At 52.1% G+C, this 19,919-nt stretch overlaps 1 protein-coding gene across 4 annotated transcripts in view; it reads left to right on the forward strand.

Moving 5' to 3' along the window:
• The first annotated feature begins 542 nt into the window (after positions 1–542).
• The window catches only part of LOC137309129 (netrin-G1-like), a 68,187-nt gene continuing 48,810 nt past the window's right edge, over positions 543–19,919 (forward strand). For all 4 annotated transcript variants that reach the window (XM_067977421.1, XM_067977422.1, XM_067977419.1 and 1 more), the window contains exons 1-2: positions 543–821; positions 5,978–6,751. In XM_067977421.1, coding sequence (XP_067833522.1) covers positions 6,509–6,751 — 243 coding nt within the window. In that variant the 5' untranslated portion in view covers positions 543–821; positions 5,978–6,508. The remainder of the gene's footprint in view (positions 822–5,977; positions 6,752–19,919) is intronic.

Genomic DNA, 19,919 nt, shown 5'->3' on the forward strand with positions numbered 1-19,919 from the left:
TCCCCATCTATTCCCCTCTCTCCCCATCTATTCCCCCCCTCTCTCCCCATCTATTCCCCCCCTCTCTCCCCATCTATTCCCCTCTCTCCCCATCTATTCCCCCCTCTCCCCCCATCTATTCCCCCTCTCTCCCCATCTATTCCCCCTCTCTCCCCATCTATTCCCCCCCCTCTCCCCATCTATTCCCCCCCTTCTCCCCATTTATTCCCCCCCCCCCTTCTCCCCATCTGTTCCCCTCTCCCCCTCCCCCCCTCTCCCCCTCCCCCCCTCTCCCCCTCCCCCCCTCTCCCCCTCCCCCCCTCTCCCCTCCCCCTCCCTCTCTCTCCATCCCTCCCCCTCCCTCTTCCCCCCTCCCTCTCCCTCTCTCCCCCTCTCCCCCCTCCCTCTCCCCCCTCCCTCTCTCCCCCCCTCCCTCTCTCCTCCCCTCCCTCTCTCCCCCCTCTCCCTCCCCCTCTCCCCCCTCCCTCTCCCCCCTCTCCCTCTCCCTCTCCCTCTCCCCTCTCCCCCCTCTCCTTGTGATGATCTAATTGCCGATCCCATCTCTCAGTCTCACAATCCGCCAACACCCAACACATGTCCCCATCACACCCATCAAACGGGACTCGGATTCTCCCCCTCCACCCGCTCTCTGCAGACGGGTCGATCCCAGGACCGAGTCGATCATTTTATTTCGGGATTTATTTCCTGTCAGCAAATCCCGCGGCCGCAAAATCAACTTTAATCCGGTTTCTCTGCTAAAGTCATCGGACCCGATTGAAGAGGCTCCGTCCTGAGGAATGCGGAGCTCGGTCCCTGATCGGAGGGCGCTGATCTCGGCCAGTGTAAGTGAGACTCTGGACATGTCCCCCCGGTAGGAGGGTCTGTGTACATTGTATAGGGGGGTCTGTGTACATTGTATAGGAGGGTCTGTGTACATTGTATAGGGGGGTCTGTGTACATTGTATAGGGGGGTCTGTGTACATTGTATAGGGGGGTCTGTGTACATTGTATAGGGGGGTCTGTGTACATTGTATAGGGGGGTCTGTGTACATTGTATAGGGGGGTCTGTGTACATTGTATAGGGGGGTCTGTGTACATTGTATAGGGGGGTCTGTGTACATTGTATAGGGGGGTCTGTGTACATTGTATAGGGGGGTCTGTGTACATTGTATAGGGGGGTCTGTGTACATTGTATAGGGGGGTCTGTGTACATTGTATAGGGGGGTCTGTGTACATTGTATAGGGGGGTCTGTGTACATTGTATAGGGGGGTCTGTGTACATTGTATAGGGGGTCTGTGTACATTGTATAGGAGGGTCTGTGTACATTGTATTGGGGGGTCTGTGTACATTGTATAGGGGGGTCTGTGTACATTGTATAGGGGGGTCTGTGTACATTGTATAGGGGGTCTGTGTACATTGTATAGGAGGGTCTGTGTACATTGTATAGGGGGGTCTGTGTACATTGTATAGGGGGGTCTGTGTACATTGTATAGGGGGGTCTGTGTACATTGTATAGGGGGGTCTGTGTACATTGTATAGGGGGTCTGTGTACATTGTATAGGAGGGTCTGTGTACATTGTATTGGGGGGTCTGTGTACATTGTATAGGAGGGTCTGTGTACATTGTATTGGGGGGTCTGTGTACATTGTATAGGGGGGTCTGTGTACATTGTATAGGAGGGTCTGTGTACATTGTATAGGAGGGTCTGTGTACATTGTATAGGAGGGTCTGTGTACATTGTATAGGGGGGGTCTGTGTACATTGTATAGGGGGGTCTGTGTACATTGTATAGGGGGGTCTGTGTACATTGTATAGGGGGGTCTGTGTACATTGTATAGGGGGGGTCTGTGTACATTGTATAGGGGGTCTGTGTACATTGTATAGGGGGGGTCTGTGTACTTTGTATAGGGTCTGTGTACATTGTATAGGGGGGTCTGTGTACATTGTATAGGGGGGTCTGTGTACATTGTATAGGGGGGTCTGTGTACATTGTATAGGGGGGTCTGTGTACATTGTATAGGAGGGTCTGCGTACATTGTATAGGGGGGTCTGTGTACATTGTATAGGAGGGTCTGTGTACATTGTACAGGGGGGTCTGTGTACATTGTGTAGGAGGGTCTGTGTACATTGTATAGGAGGGTCTGTGTACATTGTATAGGAGAGTCTGTGTACATTGTATAGGAGGGTCTGTGTACATTGTATAGGTGGTCTGTGTACATTGTATAGGAGAGTCTGTGTACATTGTATAGGAGGGTCTGTGTACATTGTATAGGAGGGTCTGTGTACATTGTATAGGGAGGTCTGTGTACATTGTATAGGGCTCTGTGTACAGTGTATAGGGCTCTGTGTACAGTGTATAGGGCTCTGTGTGCAGTGTACAGGCTCTGTGCACAGTGTATAGGGCTATGTACAGTGCATAGGGCTCTGTGTGCAGTGTACAGGCTCTGTGTGCAGAGTATAGGGCTCTGTGTACGGTGTACAGGCTCTGTGTGCAGTGTACAGGCTCTGTGTACAGTGTACAGGCTCTGTGTACAGTGTATAGGGCTCTGTGCACGGTGTACAGGCTCTGTGCACGGTGTACAGGCTCTGTGTACGGTGTACGGGCTCTGTGTACGGTGTACGGGCTCTGTGTACGGTGTCTTGGGCTCTGTGCGCGGTGTACGGGCTCTGTGCGCGGTGTACGGGCTCTGTGCGCGGTGTACGGGCTCTGTGCGCGGTGTACAGGGCTCTGTGCGCGGTGTACGGGCTCTGTGCGCGGTGTACGGGCTCTGTGCGCGGTGTGCGGGCTCTGTGCGCGGTGTACGGGCTCTGTGCACGGTGTACAGTGCTCTGTGCGCGGTGTGCGGGCTCTGTGCGCGGTGTGCGGGCTCTGTGCGCGGTGTGCGGGCTCTGTGCACGGTGAACGGGATCTGTGCGCGGTGTACGGGCTCTGTGTACGGTCCAGGGTGGGATATGCTGCTTCCTGCAATCTGACAATCTCCAACACCCACAAACTCTGATTCCCATTTCCCCCGGGCTGGAACAGGGCCCCCTGCCGGTCCGGCCCAGTCTCACACCCTGGACCACCCCCAGTTTTGGGGACAATTTCCTTTCACTGAGCGTCTCCCCCAACTCACTCCTTCCCACATTGTCTGACTTTATAAACGATTCGAGATGCAGAAGGAGCTTTCTTTATTTAATGGTTAATAAAGAAATAATCCTGAACACACAAACAATGGGATTGGATGAGCCTTAAATCAGCGTTGATGAAATGAGTTTTTGATGAGCGGCCGGTGCTGAACTTGTCCTGTTTCCCCCCGCCGTGTGTTTAATGCTCCTGTCTGGGATCAGATTCACTTCTCACAACATTTCATTTCATTTTTAAATCACAGCAGAGTTTCCAGAGCGAGGGCATCAAACCAGCCCACATCCCCGAACCAGCCACTGGGCAAGATTCACACTCCCCTCAGCTCTGAGCTGCCAATAAATTCAACCCCAACTCGCCTGTTATCGAGGTGTAATTATTCCTATTGATCTGCAGCTTGTGAAGATAATGTGATCACTGAAACAAATCTCTCCTAAACTAGGCCCAATACATCAAAACCTCATCAAACTCTAGTGATGTCCGACTGTGAGACCCTCCAGCCCGACCACCCTCCGAGATCTCCGCGTTCCTCCAACTCTGGCCTCTTGTCCATCCCCCACTCCCTTCATCCCTCCATTGGCGGCCGTGCCTTCAGCTGCCCAGACCCTAAGCTCTGGAATTCCCTCCCTAAACCTCTCTGCCTCTCCCCCTCTCTCTCCCCCTCTCTCTCCTCCTGAAAACCAACCTCTTTGACCAAGCTTTTGGTCACCTGTCCTAATATCTCCTTATGTGGCTCGGTGTCAAATTTTATTTGATAATCGCTCCTGTGAAGTTCCTTGGGATGTTTTACTACGTTAAAGGCGCTATATAAATGCAAGTTGTTGTTGGGGTCACATAAGAACATAACACAAGAAATAGGAGCAGGAAGAGGCCATTCGGCCCCTCGAGCCTGCTCCGCCATTCAGTCAGATCTTCGACCTCAACTCCACTTTCCCGCCCAATCCCCATATCCCTTGATTCCCTCAGTGTCCAAAAATCTATCGATCTCAGTCTTGAATATTCTCAACGACTGAGCATCCACAGCCCTCTGGGGTGGAGAATTCTAAAGATTCACAAACCCTACGAGCAGGTGGTGTGACGTAGGAGCCAGAAGATGAGTGTGGATTGTGAGGATCGAGCTGAAGGGGAACAGCATTCCGGGGGAGGAAGGGTGACGTTCGGAGACTATTTCTGCTCACAGTGGAGCAGCTTATAAAAGGCCGTAGTATTTATTATAGAAAATGGGTTATAAATATCCCAGTTACAAGTCTGTGTATCAGTCAGAGTCCAGAGTAACACATTGTGTCGTAAAATGGTCCACGGGAGGGACATCAAACCCAGAGTTTGTGAGTTTTTATTGGGGCCACTTTTAAAAAGAGAATGAGAATAATTTCACTTTTCCCGTGTGAGGAGCTGCTGAGATTGAGGTGAGATGATGGAGGGAGGGGAATATTTTTGCTTTTGCAGCTCCTTCTCACCTCTCCTGAAGGTGCTGACTCAAGTCCCACTCCAGAGACTCAAGCACTTAATCCAGGCCGACACTCCCGGTGCAGTACTGAGGGAGTGCTGCACTGTCGGAGGGTCAGTCCTGAGGGAGTGCTGCACTGTCGGAGGGTCAGTACTGAGGGAGTGCTGCACTGTCGGAGGGTCAGTCCTGAGGGAGTGCTGCACTGTCGGAGGGTCAGTCCTGAGGGAGTGCTGCACTGTCGGAGGGTCAGTACTGAGGGAGTGCTGCACTGTCGGAGGGTTAGCACTGAGGGAGTGCTGCACAGTTGGAGGGTCAGCACTGAGGGAGTGCTGCACAGTTGGAGGGTCAGCACTGAGGGAGTGCTGCACAGTTGGAGGGTCAGTACTGAGGGAGTGCTGCACTGTCGGAGGGTCAGTACTGAGGGAGTGCTGCACTGTTGGAGGTGCCGTTTTTCGGATGAGATGTTAAACCGAGACCCCGTCTGCCCTCTCAGGTTGATATCGATGATTCCATGGCACTATTTTTAAGAAGAGCAGGGGAGTTCTCCCCGGTGTCCTGGGGCCAATATTTATCCCTCAACCAACATTGTGAAAAAACAGATTATCTGGTCATTTATCTCATTGCTGTTTGTGGGATCTTGCTCTGCGCAAATTGGCTGCCGCGTTTCCTGCATTACAACAGTGACTACACTTCAATAAAGTACTTCATTGGCTGTAAACGCTTTGGGTCGTCCTGAGGATGTGAAAGGCCCAAAGCTGCTCAAACAAAGTCCTCCACAGAGAGAGCCAATAGAAAGTGTTTGAGTGGGAACCTCGATTCCTTGTCATTGAATTGAAGGGCTGGAGACTCTCACATTTTAAAATTAAACAAAGCTGTTTCACTTTAATCCTCACTCCAGCCAATAGGTGACCCGGCTCCGTCACACTCACTGGTTCTCAGTGTCTGCAGTTATTGGTTTATATTAAAACTAACAAAAGGCGGTAACCATTGATTCTGGGCAGTGTGGTCCTGATGATCAGGGATCCAGAGTCTAGATCTGGTGTTGTCTGAAAGGATCTTTTGATTGTCTGTAATTTCTGAATGTTGCAGTAAATCAGTGCGTTTATAATCAGATAATGAATAATATCCTTAATCCCTCAAACTCCAGTGTGTTCTATTTAATCAGTGAGCTTTTCAATAGTGGCCGAGATTTAACGGGAAAATCCCATCACAAGATTTATTTTTATCTCGATCAGAATCCTGGGAGTTGAGTTGAAATCTTCATCTCATCGAAATCGAGATAAAGTCTCAAATCCAGGCACTCGGATTGGATTAGTCAGAGTGCGGGGATTGGCTGTTAATGGGCAGTGTGAGTCTGAGGATTGGGCTCGAAGGTCAGGAGCAGAACCTGGTCCAAAATCCATTGATTTTATTTCTCTCCCAACAGGGAGCTGATGTCAGAAGGAGGAGATGATCAATGGGAGAGAGAGTCTTGTCAGGACACAGTCATCACATTGGGTCCCAGTACTGACTGATCAGCGAATAAGGACAACTGTCTGACACAGAGAACAGCTGGGGGGAAAACAGCTGGAATTCAAACACCTGGAACATCTGCAAATACAGCCGGGGAAAACAGCTGGAACCATAACATCTGCAAACACTGTTGTGGAAAAACAGCTGGAATCCTAACACCTGACACATCCGCAAACACAGCTGAGCAAAACAGCTGGAACCCCAACATCTGGAATATCTGCAAACACCGCTGGGGAAAAACATCTGGAATCAGTGTCCAGTCAAAGTCGGATCGTCACAGAACGTTCACACCAGACCTCAGAGTGGAGACCCCCCTGAATCACCCCCAGACGGACCGAGATCACCCCCTCTCTGAGCGAGGGTCCAGTTGGAGCAGAGACCCCCCTGAATCACCCCCAGACAGACCGAGATCACCCCCTCTCTGAGCGGGGGTCCAGTCGGAACGATGCGTCTGTCCGGTTTGTTGCCCCTTCAGGCCCTTTGGACAGCCCTGTCTGTCTCCACACAGCACTTCCCGTCCTGGGGTCACTACGACCTGTGTAAGACTCAGATTCACTGGGACCAGGGGAGGAGTTGGGATTACATGGCCTGCCAGCCCGAGGCGGAGCTGGTCAGCAGGTTCCTGAGGGTGAGGTTGGATCCCCCCAACAGTACGTGTGGAGAGACCCCGGAGATGTACTGCACGCTGGTGAGTAGAAGCCTTTCACACCCAGTCTCTGTTGTGTGTCACGCTGGGAATGGACGGTCACTGAATGGCCTTTATCAAAGTGAGTCATTACAGAGAATTACAGAGAATGTACAGCACAGAAACAGGCCATTCGGCCCAACTGGTCTATACTGGTGTTTATGCTCCACACGAGCCTCCTCCCACCCTACTTCATCTCACCCTATCAGCATATCCTTCTATTCCTTTCTCCCTCCTGTGTTTATCGAGCTTCCCCTTAAGTCCATCTACACGATTCACCTCAACCTCTCCTTGTGGGAGTGAGTTCCACATTCTCACCACTCTCTGGGTGAAGAAGTTTCTCCTGAATTCCCTATTGGATTTATTAGTGACTATCTTATATTTATGGCCCCGAGCAGGTGAATATGTCCAATTGTGTCTCTGAACACTGTCCAATATCTCCAGTGGGGGAATATGTCCAATTATATTTCTGAACACCACTGATTTATTATAATGTTCTGTCTCTCTGGGGCTGCTGGGAGACTTGTCATTTTCTGAAGATCCAATTTAGCCCAAAAGGCAACAGACTCGATCCCGATTGGCTTTGCTGTAATCTCCCCGAGTCTGACAATCTGATCTGATTGGGTTTCCATACGATATAAACTGTCCTGTAATGAAGTCATTGAGATGTAAATTCAGGATTTTTTCTAAACATTAATTATCCTCTCGTTGAGTTAATCATCTCCTCAGGACAACTGGTTCCTTCATCAATGTTAGAGGGAAACTCCTGAATTAATAATCCGTCATATGTTTCACCAATAATTAAAACTGTGTAATTTATTGCAGAACATGTAGTTTATCAGAGGGAATTATTCTCCAGGTCAATTAGTAATCTGTTACAACAATAATACGAGTCTTTGAGGTAAATCTTACACCAGTCCCATATTCCACTTGTCCGGTCTCACTGGGCCCGGGCGGTGTTTCACACACAGTGACACCCGGTCCGGTCTCACTGGGTCCAGACAGTGTTTCACACACAGTGACACCCGGTCCGGTCTCACTGGGCCCGGACAGTGTTTCACACACAGTGACACCCGGTCCGGTCTCACTGGGTCCGGACAGTGTTTCACACACAGTGACACCCGGTCCGGTCTCACTGGGCCCGGGCAGTGTTTCACACACAGTGACACCCGGTCCGGTCTCACTGGGTCCGGACAGTGTTTCACACACAGTGACACCCGGTCCGGTCTCACTGGGTCCGGACAGTGTTTCACACACAGTGACACCCGGTCCGGTCTCACTGGGTCCGGGCAGTGTTTCACACACAGTGACACCCGGTCCGGTCTCACTGGGCCCGGGCAGTGTTTCACACACAGTGACACCCGGTCCGGTCTCACTGGGTCCGGGCAGTGTTTCACACACAGTGACACCCGGTCCGGTCTCACTGGGCCCGGGCAGTGTTTCACACACAGTGACACCCGGTCCGGTCTCACTGGGCCCGGGCAGTGTTTCACACACAGTGACACCCGGTCCGGTCTCACTGGGCCCGGGCAGTGTTTCACACACAGTGACACCCGGTCCGGTCTCACTGGGCCCGGGCAGTGTTTCACACACAGTGACACCCGGTCCGGTCTCACTGGGTCCGGACAGTGTTTCACACACAGTGACACCCGGTCCGGTCTCACTGGGCCCGGGCAGTGTTTCACACACAGTGACACCCGGTCCGGTCTCACTGGGTCCGGGCAGTGTTTCACACACAGTGACACCCGGTCCGGTCTCACTGGGCCCGGACAGTGTTTCACACACAGTGACACCCGGTCGGGTCTCACTGGGTCCGGGCAGTGTTTCACACACAGTGACACCCGGTCCGGTCTCACTGGGCCCGGACAGTGTTTCACACACAGTGAAACCCGGTCCGGTCTCACTGGGTCCGGGCAGTGTTTCACACACAGTGACACCCGGTCCGGTCTCACTGGGTCCGGACAGTGTTTCACACACAGTGACACCCGGTCCGGTCTCACTGGGCCCGGACAGTGTTTCACACACAGTGACACCCGGTCCGGTCTCACTGGGTCCGGGCAGTGTTTCACACACAGTGACACCCGGTCCGGTCTCACTGGGCCCGGGCAGTGTTTCACACACAGTGACACCCGGTCCGGTCTCACTGGGCCCGGGCAGTGTTTCACACACAGTGACACCCGGTCCGGTCTCACTGGGCCCGGGCAGTGTTTCACACACAGTGACACCCGGTCCGGTCTCACTGGGCCCGGACAGTGTTTCACACACAGTGACACCCGGTCCGGTCTCACTGGGTCCGGACAGTGTTTCACACACAGTGACACCCGGTCCGGTCTCACTGGGCCCGGGCAGTGTTTCACACACAGTGACACCCGGTCCGGTCTCACTGGGTCCGGGCAGTGTTTCACACACAGTGACACCCGGTCCGGTCTCACTGGGCCCGGACAGTGTTTCACACACAGTGACACCCAGTCCGGTCTCACTGGGTCCGGGCAGTGTTTCACACACAGTGACACCCGGTCCGGTCTCACTGGGTCCGGGCAGTGTTTCACACACAGTGACACCCGGTCCGGTCTCACTGGGTCCGGGCAGTGTTTCACACACAGTGACACTGTCGGAAGGTCAGTACTGAGGGAGTGCTGCACTGTCGGTGGGTCAGTACTGAGGGAGTGCTGCACTGTCGGAGGGTCAGTACTTAGGAAGTGCTGCACTGTCGGAGGGTCAGTACTGAGGAAGTGCTGCACTGTAGGAGGGTCAGTACTGAGGGAGTGCTGCACTGTCGGAGGGTCAGTACTGAGGAAGTGCTTCACTGTCGGAGGGTCAGTACTGAGGGAGTGCTGCACTGTCGGAGGGTCAGTACTGAGGGAGTGCTGCACTGTCGGAGGGTCAGTACTGAGGAAGTGCTGCACTGTCGGAGGGTCAGTACTGAGGAAGTGCTGCACTGTCGGAGGGTCAGTACTGAGGGAGTGCTGCACTGTCGGAGGGTCAGTACTGAGGGAGTGCTGCACTGTCGGAGGGTCAGTACTGAGGAAGTGCTGCACTGTCGGAGGGTCAGGACTGAGGGAGTGCTGCACTGTCGGAGGGTCAGTACTGAGGGAGTGCTGCACTGTCGGAGGAGCTGTCCTTTGGATGAGACGTTAAACCGAGGTCCCATCTGCCCTCTCGGGTGGGCGTGAACGATCCCAGTGTTACTATTTCGAGGAAGAGTCGGGGAGTTCTCCCCGGTGTCCTGGCCAATATTTATCCCTCAACCAACATCAAAAACAGATGATCTGGTCATTTATCTCATTACGACAATGACTGCACATCAAAAAGTACCTCATTGGCTGTAAAGCGATTTGGGACGTCCTGAGGATGTGAAAGGCGCTATAGAAATGCAAGTTCATTCTTTCTTTCTTCACAGCCAATGAAGGACTTTTTTTGAAGTGTCGTCACTGTTGTAATTTAGGAAACGCGGCAGCCAATTTGCGCACAGCAAGATCCCACAAACAGCAATGTGAGAAATGACCCGATAATCTGTTTTAATGATTGGTTGAGGATAAATATTAACTTCCTGCCGCCATATTGGGACCTTAGTTGGCCGGTTTACGCCTGAGAAACGGAGCCTTGTTGTTCGGCCGGTATCTCGTAGTTTGTATATTTTTTATTCTGTAACTGTGTTTTTTACTCGTGTCCTCGCTCCTTCTCTCCCAATCTGTTCCCTCTCCTGAACTTCTGTTCTCTGATTCTGTTCTCTGATTCAGTATTCAATGTGAGTGGGTGAGTGAGACGGAAAGACTGCAGGGTGAGAATGGATTCAGACTCTGGCTGTAGCGTTGGTGCAAAGACAGCAATTCCTGCACAGATGCTGCAGATTTTAAAATTCTCATCCTCGTGTTCAAATCCCTCCATGGCCTCTCCCCTCCCTATCTCTGTAACCTCGTCAACCCTACAACCCTCCGAGATCTCTGTAACCTCCCCCAACCCTACAACCCTCCGAGATCTCTGTAACCTCGTCAACCCTACAACCCTCCGAGATCTCTGTAACCTCCCCCAACCCTACAACCCTCCGAGATCTCTGCAATCTCCCCCAACCCTACAACCCTCCGAGATCTCTGTAACCTCCCCCAACCCTACAACCCTCCGAGATCTCTGTAACCTCCCCCAACCCTACAACCCTCCGAGATCTCTGTAACCTCCCCCAACCCTACAACCCTCCGAGATCTCTGTAACCTCCCCCAACCCCTACAACCCTCCGAGATCTCTGTAACCTCCCCCAACCCTACAACCCTCCGAGATCTCTGTAACCTCCCCCAACCCTACAACCCTCCGAGATCTCCGTAACCTCCCCCAACCCAACAACCCTCCGAGATCTCTGTAACCTCCCCCAAACCTACAACCCTCCGAGATCCCTGTAACCTCCCCCAACCCTACAACCCTCCGAGATCTCTGTAACCTCCCCCAACCCTACAACCCTCCGAGATCTCTGTAACCTCCCCCAACCCTACAACCCTCCGAGATCTCTGTAATCTCCCCCAACCCTACAACCCTCCGAGATCTCTGTAACCTCCCCCAACCCTACAACCCTCCGAGATCTCTGTAACCTCCCCCAACTCTACAACCCTCCGAGATCTCTGCGCTCCTCCAATTCTGGCCTTTTGTCCATCCCCGATTTTCTTCACTCCCCCATTGGCGGCCGTGCCTTCAGCTGCCTGGGCCCTGAGCTCTGGAATTCCCTCCCTCGACCTCTCCGTCTCTCCACCTCTCTCTCCTCCTTTAAGATGCTCCTTAAAACTTACCTCTTTGACCAAGCTTTTGGTCTCCTGTCCTAATATCTCCTTCTGTGACTCAGTGTCAATTTTTGTTTGATAATCGCTCCTGTGAAGGGCTTTGGGAAGTTTTACTCCATTAAAGGCGCTATATAAATGCAGGTTGTTGTTGTGGTGATATAATGTTTGGATCCAGTGGTGTCGAGGTTCTGTTACAGGACGAGGAATCAGAGAATGTAACTTCAAATCCCACCCGGACAGTTTGAGAATTTGAGTTCAGTTTAAAAATCTGGAAATAAAAATCTGGTCTCAGTAAAAGTGACCATGAAACTGTCGGATTGTCGTAAAAACCCAACTGGTTCATTAATGTCCTTGAGGGAAGGAAACCTGCCGTCCTTACCCGGTCTGGGCCTATATGTGACTCCAGTCTGAGGGCCGAGAGGCCCTTTAATATCGGGGCCCAGGTTTTTAAATCTCTGCATTTTTTTGATCTTTTCCTGTGAGCTGTAAAATCAGACTGAACAAAGAGCCAATGATGGACGTGTTTCTCTAAAGTGTGGGAGATCAGGTTCGAGTTCAGATAATGGGCTATATTTATATAAAAGGCCGCGGTTTCACCCAGTCTGACTCACATTCTGGGCTCCACTTCCCGCAATATCACTAATTTTACCAAAGTCTCTCGACAGCAGAATGAAGGGGTTACGATCAATATTTCAGCATCTCCAGGACATGATGTTCAATGTCAGCTGACCAACTGAATCCATGGCCTTGTTACTGATTATATCGCTCACCTTCTCTCCCCGGAAAGTCTGTTAATAATTGATGTAAAGTTGCTTCTCCAGAGAACAAAACATGGTTGAGGTTTGATTGAAATACTGAGGGGACAGTGTGAGGCGACGGGAGGGGAGTATTGCTGAGTGAAGCAAACACTGTCGGGAACATAGGAACAGCAGGAGGCCATTCAGCCCCTCGAGCCTGTTCCACCATTCAATTAGATCATGGCTGATCTGTACCTTAATCCCATTTACCCTCCTTTGCTCCGTATCCCTCGATACCCTCACCCAACATAAATCTATCAATCTCAGTCTTGAAAGCTCCAATTGACCACCAGCATCCACAGCCTTTTGGGGGAGAGAGTTCCAGATTTCCACTCCCCTTTGTGTGAAGAAATGTTTCCTGACATCACCCCTGAACGGCCGAGCTCTAATTTTAAGATTATTCCCCCTTGTTCTGGACTCTCCCACCAGAGGGTCAGTACTGAGGGAGCGCTGCACTGTCGGAGGGTCAGTACTGAGGGAGCGCTGCACTGTCGGAGGGTCAGTACTGAGGGAGCGCTGCACTGTCGGAGGGTCAGTACTGAGGGAGCGCTGCACTGTCGGAGGGTCAGTACTGAGGGAGCGCTGCAGAGTCGGAGGGTCAGCACTGAGGGAGCGCTGCACTGCCGGAGGGTCAGTCCTGAGGGAGCGCTGCACTGTCGGAGGGTCAGGACTGAGGGAGCGCTGCAGAGTCGGAGGGTCAGTACTGAGGGAGCGCTGCACTGCCGGAGGGTCAGTACTGAGGGAACTGTCGGAGGTGCCGTCTTTTGGATGAGACGTTAAACCGAGGTCCCATCTGCCCTCTCGGGTGGGCGTGAACGATCCCAGGGTTACTATTTCGAGGAAGAGTCGGGGAGTTCTCCCCCGTGTCCTGGCCAATATTTATCCCTCAACCAACATCAAAAACAGATGATCTGGTCATTTATCTCATTACAACAGTGACTACACTTCAAAAAGTACCTCATTGGCTGTAAAGCGATTTGGGACGTCCTGAGGATGTGAAAGGTGCTATAGAAATGCAAGTTCGTTCTTTCTTTCTTCATGGCCAATGAAAGACATTTTTTGAAGTGTAGTCACTGTTGTAATGTCGGAAACGGGGCAGCCAATTTGCGCACAGCAAGATCCCACAAACAGCAATGTGAGAAATGACCCGATAATCTGTTGTAATGATTTTGGTTGAGGATAAATATTAACTTCCTGCCGCCATATTGGGACCTTAGTTGGCCGGTTTACGCCTGAGAAACGGAGCCTTGTTGTCCGGCCGGTATCTCGTAGTTTGTATATTTTTTATTCTGTAACTGTGTTTTTTACTCGTGTCCTCTCTCCTTCTCTCCCAATCTGTTCCCTCTCCTGAACTTCTGTTCTCTGATTCTGTTCTCTGATTCAGTATTCAATGTGAGTGGGTGAGTGAGACGGAAAGACTGCAGGGTGAGAATGGATTCAGACTCTGGCTGTCGTGTTGGTGCAAAGACAGCAATTCCTGCACAGATGCTGCAGATTTTAAAATTCTCATCCTCGTGTTCAAATCCCTCCATGGCCTCTCCCCTCCCTATCTCTGTAACCTCGTCAACCCTACAACCCTCCGAGATCTCTGTAACCTCGTCAACCCTACAACCCTCCGAGATCTCTGTAACCTCGTCAACCCTACAACCCTCCGAGATCTCTGTAACCTCCCCCAACCCTACAACCCTCCGAGATCTCTGTAACCTCCCCCAACACTACAACCCTCCGAGATCTCTGTAACCTCGTCAACCCTACAACCCTCCGAGATCTCTGTAACCTCGTCAACCCTACAACCCTCCGAGATCTCTGTAACCTCGTCAACCCGACAACCCTCCGAGATCTCTGTAACCTCATCAACCCTACAACCCTCCGAGATCTCTGTAACCTCCCCCAACCCTACAACCCTCCGAGATCTCTGTAACCTCCCCCAACCCTACAACCCTCCGAGATCTCTGTAACCTCGTCAACCCTACAACCCTCCGAGATCTCTGTAACCACCCCCAACCCTACAACCCTCCGAGATCTCTGTAACCTCCCCCAACCCTACAACCCTCCGAGATCTCTGTAACCTCCCCCAACACTACAACCCTCCGAGATCTCTGTAACCTCCCCCAACCCTACAACCCTCCGAGATCTCTGTAATCTCCCCCAACCCTACAACCCTCCGAGATCTCTGTAACCTCGTCAACCCTACAACCCTCCGAGATCTCTGTAACCTCCCCCAACCCTACAACTCTCCGAGATCTCTGTAACCTCCCCCAACCCTACAACTCTCCGAGATCTCTGTAACCTCCCCCAACCCTACAACCCTCCGAGATCTCTGTAACCTCGTCAACCCGACAACCCTCCGAGATCTCTGTAACCTCGTCAACCCTACAACCCTCCGAGATCTCTGTAACCTCGTCAACCCTACAACCCTCCGAGATCTCTGTAACCTCCCCCAACCCTACAACCCTCCGAGATCTCTGTAACCTCCCCCAACCCTACAACCCTCCGAGATCTCTGTAACCTCGTCAACCCTACAACCCTCCGAGATCTCTGTAACCACCCCCAACCCTACAACCCTCCGAGATCTCTGTAACCTCCCCCAACCCTACAACCCTCCGAGATCTCTGTAACCTCCCCCAACACTACAACCCTCCGAGATCTCTGTAACCTCCCCCAACCCTACAACCCTCCGAGATCTCTGTAATCTCCCCCAACCCGACAACCCTCCGAGATCTCTGTAACCTCGTCAACCCTACAACCCTCCGAGATCTCTGTAACCTCCCCCAACCCTACAACTCTCCGAGATCTCTGTAACCTCCCCCAACCCTACAACTCTCCGAGATCTCTGTAACCTCCCCCAACCCTACAACCCTCCGAGATCTCTGTAACCTCGTCAACCCGACAACCCTCCGAGATCTCTGTAACCTCGTCAACCCTACAACCCTCCGAGATCTCTGTAACCTCGTCAACCCTACAACCCTCCGAGATCTCTGTAACCTCGTCAACCCGACAACCCTCCGAGATCTCTGTAACCTCGTCAACCCTACAACCCTCCGAGATCTCTGTAACCTCCCCCAACCCTACAACCCTCCGAGATCTCTGTAACCTCCCCCAACCCTACAACCCTCCGAGATCTCTGTAACCTCCCCCCAACCCTACAACCCTCCGAGATCTCTGTAACCTCCCCCAACCCTACAACCCTCCGAGATCTCTGTAACCTCCCCCAACCCTACAACCCTCCGAGATCTCTGTAACCTCATCAACCCTACAACCCTCCGAGATCTCTGTAACCTCCCCCAACCCTGCAACTCTCCGAGATCTCTGTAACCGCGTCAACCCTACAACCCTCCGAGATCTCTGTATCCTCCCCCAACCCTACAACCCTCCGAGATCTCTGTAACCTCCCCAACCCTACAACCCTCCGAGATCTCTGTAACCCCCCCCCAACCCTACAACCCTCCGAGATCTCTGTAACCTCATCAACCCTACAACCCTCCGAGATCTCTGTAACCTCCCCCAACCCTACAACCCTCCGAGATCTCTGTAACCTCGTCAACCCTACAACCCTCCGAGATCTCTGTAACCTCCCCCAACCCTACAACTCTCCGAGATCTCTGTAACCTCCCCCAACCCTACAACCCTCCGAGATCTCTGTAACCTCATCAACCCTACAACCCTCCGAGATCTCTGTAACCTCCCACAACCCTACAACCCTCCGAGATCTCTGTAACCTCGTCAACCCTACAACCCTCCGAGATCTCTGTAACCTCCCCCAACCCTACAACTCTCCGAGATCTCTGTAACCTCCCCCAACCCTACAACCCTCCGAGATCTCTGTAACCTCGTCAACCCTATAACCCTCCGAGATCTCTGTAACCTCCCCCAACCCGACAACCCTCCGAGATCTCTGTAACCTCGTCAACCCTACAACCCTCCGAGATCTCTGTAACCTCCCCCAACACTACAACCCTCCGAGATCTCTGTAACCTCGTCAACCCTACAACCCTCCGAGATCTCTGTAACCTCGTCAACCCTACAACCCTCCGAGATCTCTGTAACCCCCCCCAACCCTACAACCCTCCGAGATCTCTGTAACCCCCCCCAACCCGACAACCCTCCGAGATCTCTGTAACCTCGTCAACCCTACAACCCTCCGAGATCTCTGTAACCTCGTCAACCCTACAACCCTCCGAGATCTCTGTAACCTCCCCCAACCCTACAACCCTCCGAGATCTCTGTAACCTCGTCAACCCTACAACCCTCCGAGATCTCTGTAACCTCGTCAACCCTACAACCCTCCGAGATCTCTGTAACCTCCCCCAACCCGACAACCCTCCGAGATCTCTGTAACCTCCCCCAACCCTACAACCCTCCGAGATCTCTGTAACCTCGTCAACCCTACAACCCTCCGAGATCTCTGTAACCTCGTCAACCCTACAACCCTCCGAGATCTCTGTAACCTCGTCAACCCTACAACCCTCCGAGATCTCTGTAACCTCGTCAACCCTACAACCCTCCGAGATCTCTGTAACCTCGTCAACCCTACAACCCTCCGAGATCTCTGTAACCTCCCCCAACCCTACAACCCTCCGAGATCTCTGTAACCTCCCCCAACCCTACAACCCTCCGAGATCTCTGTAACCTCCCCCAACCCGACAACCCTCCGAGATCTCTGTAACCTCGTCAACCCTACAACCCTCCGAGATCTCTGTAACCTCCCCCAACCCCACAACCCTCCGAGATCTCTGTAACCTCGTCAACCCTACAACCCTCCGAGATCTCTGTAACCTCCCCCAACCCTACAACCCTCCGAGATCTCTGTAACCTCGTCAACCCTACAACCCTCCGAGATCTCTGTAACCTCGTCAACCCTACAACCCTCCGAGATCTCTGTAACCTCGTCAACCCTACAACCCTCCGAGATCTCTGTAACCTCGTCAACCCTACAACCCTCCACGATCTCTGTAACCTCCTCCAACCCGACAACCCTCCGAGATCTCTGTAACCTCCTCCAACCCTACAACCCTCCGAGATCTCTGTAACTTCCCCCAACCCGACAACCCTCCGAGATCTCTGTAACCTCCTCCAACCCGACAACCCTCCGAGATCTCTGTAACCTCGTCAACCCTACAACCCTCCGAGATCTCTGTAACCTCCCCCAACCCTACAACCCTCCGAGATCTCTGTCACCTCCCCCAACCCTACAACCCTCCGAGATCTCTGTAACCTCGTCAACCCTACAACCCTCCGAGATCTCTGTAACCTCCTCCAATTCTGGCCTCTTGTCCATCCCCGAGTTTCTTCGATCCACCATTGGCGGCCGTGCCTTCAGCTGTCTGGGCCCTCAGCTCTGGAATTCCCTCCCTCCACTTCTCCGCCTCTCTCTCCTCCTCTAAGATGCTCCTTAAAACGTACCTCTTTGACCAAGCTTTTCGTCTCCTGTCCTAATATCTCCTTCTGTGACTCGGTGTCAGTTTGTGTCTGATAATCGCTCCTGTGAAGGGCCTTGGGACATTTTCCTACATTAAAGGCGCTATATAAATGCAGGTTGTTGTTGTTGCTGTTGTTGTTTCTGCTGCTCTGTACCTTTATCGGCCGTCTGACCCTAACCCTGTTTACACTGACGTTCTGTTTGTTGTTGGGAGTGGGGACTGCCTGCCAGGCCCTGGTGTCCTGACTTGTGAAGGCCCGAGGCCTGAGAGTCGTGACCCGAGAGTGACCTGTGTAATCGACCTTCGAACCCGGCTCCGCACAGCATGAGGAAACATTTATTATTGGACGATCAGTGAGACCTCCCGGTGTCCCGGCCAACTCTCCTCCCATCCAACGTCAACACAAACAGCTCATCACAACGCTGTCTGTTGGATCTTGCTGTGCACAAAATGGCTGCTGCGTTTAGCTCCATCAGACTAACCGTGTTTCACCTGTCAGCCTTGACTCAGTGGTGAACTTTCACCTTGGAGTCAGAAGGTCATGGGGGAGTGCAGGGTGAGGTCTGGGGGCTAAGTTGAGGCCCAGTGCAGATTGTCTCCTGTGAAGCAGAGATTCCAGTGATCCTGTTGTAGACACTGAGCTGAGGTTTAAACTCCGTGAGGGCCGAAAGCCCCTTTAATACGGGTTCCAGGATTTGAAATCTCTGCATTGCTTTAAAATCTTTTCCTGTGAGCTGATGGACGTGTTTCTCTGGAGTGTCGGAGCTCAGGTTCGAGTTCAGATAATGGGCTATATTTATATAAAAGGCCGCGGTTTCACCCAGTCTGACTCACATTCTGGGCTCCACTTCCCGCAATATCACTAATTTTACCAAAGTCTCTCGACAGCAGAATGAAGGGGTTACGATCAATATTTCAGCATCTCCAGGACATGATGTTCAATGTCAGCTGACCAACTGAATCCATGGCCTTGTTACTGATTATATCGCTCACCTTCTCTCCCCGGAAAGTCTGTTAATAATTGATGTAAAGTTGCTTCTCCAGAGAACAAAACATGGTTGAGGTTTGATTGAAATACTGAGGGGACAGTGTGAGGAGAGGGGAGGGGAGTATTGGTGAGTGAAGCAAACACTGTCGGGAACATCGGAACAGCAGGAGGCCATTCAGCCCCTCGAGCCTGTTCCCCATTCAATTAGATCATGGCTGATCTGTATCTTAACCCCATTTACCCTCCTTTGCTCCGTATCCCTCGATACCCTCACCCAACAAAAATCTATCGATCTCAGTCTTGAAAGCTCCAATTGACCCCCAGCATTGACAGCCTTTTGGGGGAGAGAGTTCCAGATTTCCACTCCCCTTTGTGTGAAGAAATGTTTCCTGACATCACCCCTGAACGGCCGAGCTCTAATTTTAAGATTATTCCCCCTTGTTCTGGACTCTCCCACCAGAGGAAATAGTTTCTCTCTATCTACCCGATCGAATCCTTTTATCATCTAAAACATTTTAATATTTCCAACATTACAACAGTGACGACATTTCAAAATTACTTCATTGGCTGTAAATCGCTTTGGGATGTAAAGTAACATTCATGCGAGACAAGTGCCAGGCAATGACCATCTCCAACAAGAGAGAGTCTAACCACCTCCCCTTGAAATTCAACGGCATTACCATCGCCGAATCTCCCACCATCAACATCCTGGGGGTCACCATTGACCAGAAACTTAACTGGACCAGCCATATAAATACTGTGGCTACAAGAGCAGGTCAGAGGCTGGGTATTCTGCAGCGAGTGACTCACCTCCTGACTCCCCAAAGCCTTTCCACCATCCACAAGGCACAAGTCAGGAGTGTGATGGAATACTCTCCACTTGCCTGGATGAGTGCAGCTCCAACAACACTCAGGAAGCTCGACACCATCCAGGACAAAGCAGCCCGCTTGATTGGCACCCCATCCGCCACCCTAAACATTCACTCCCTTCACCACTGGCGCACTGTGGCTGCAGTGTGCACCATCCACAGGATGCACTGCAGCAACTCGCCAAGGCTTCTTCGACAGCAACTCCCAAACCCGCGACCTCTACCACCTAGAAGGACAAGAGCAGCAGGTACATGGGAACAACACCACCTGCACGTCCCCCTCCAAGTCACACACCATCCCGACTTGGAAATATATCGCTGTTCCTTCATT

Source organism: Heptranchias perlo, unplaced genomic scaffold (assembly GCF_035084215.1).
Source record: "Heptranchias perlo isolate sHepPer1 unplaced genomic scaffold, sHepPer1.hap1 HAP1_SCAFFOLD_148, whole genome shotgun sequence".
In the NCBI taxonomy this organism is placed as follows: domain Eukaryota; kingdom Metazoa; phylum Chordata; class Chondrichthyes; order Hexanchiformes; family Hexanchidae; genus Heptranchias; species Heptranchias perlo.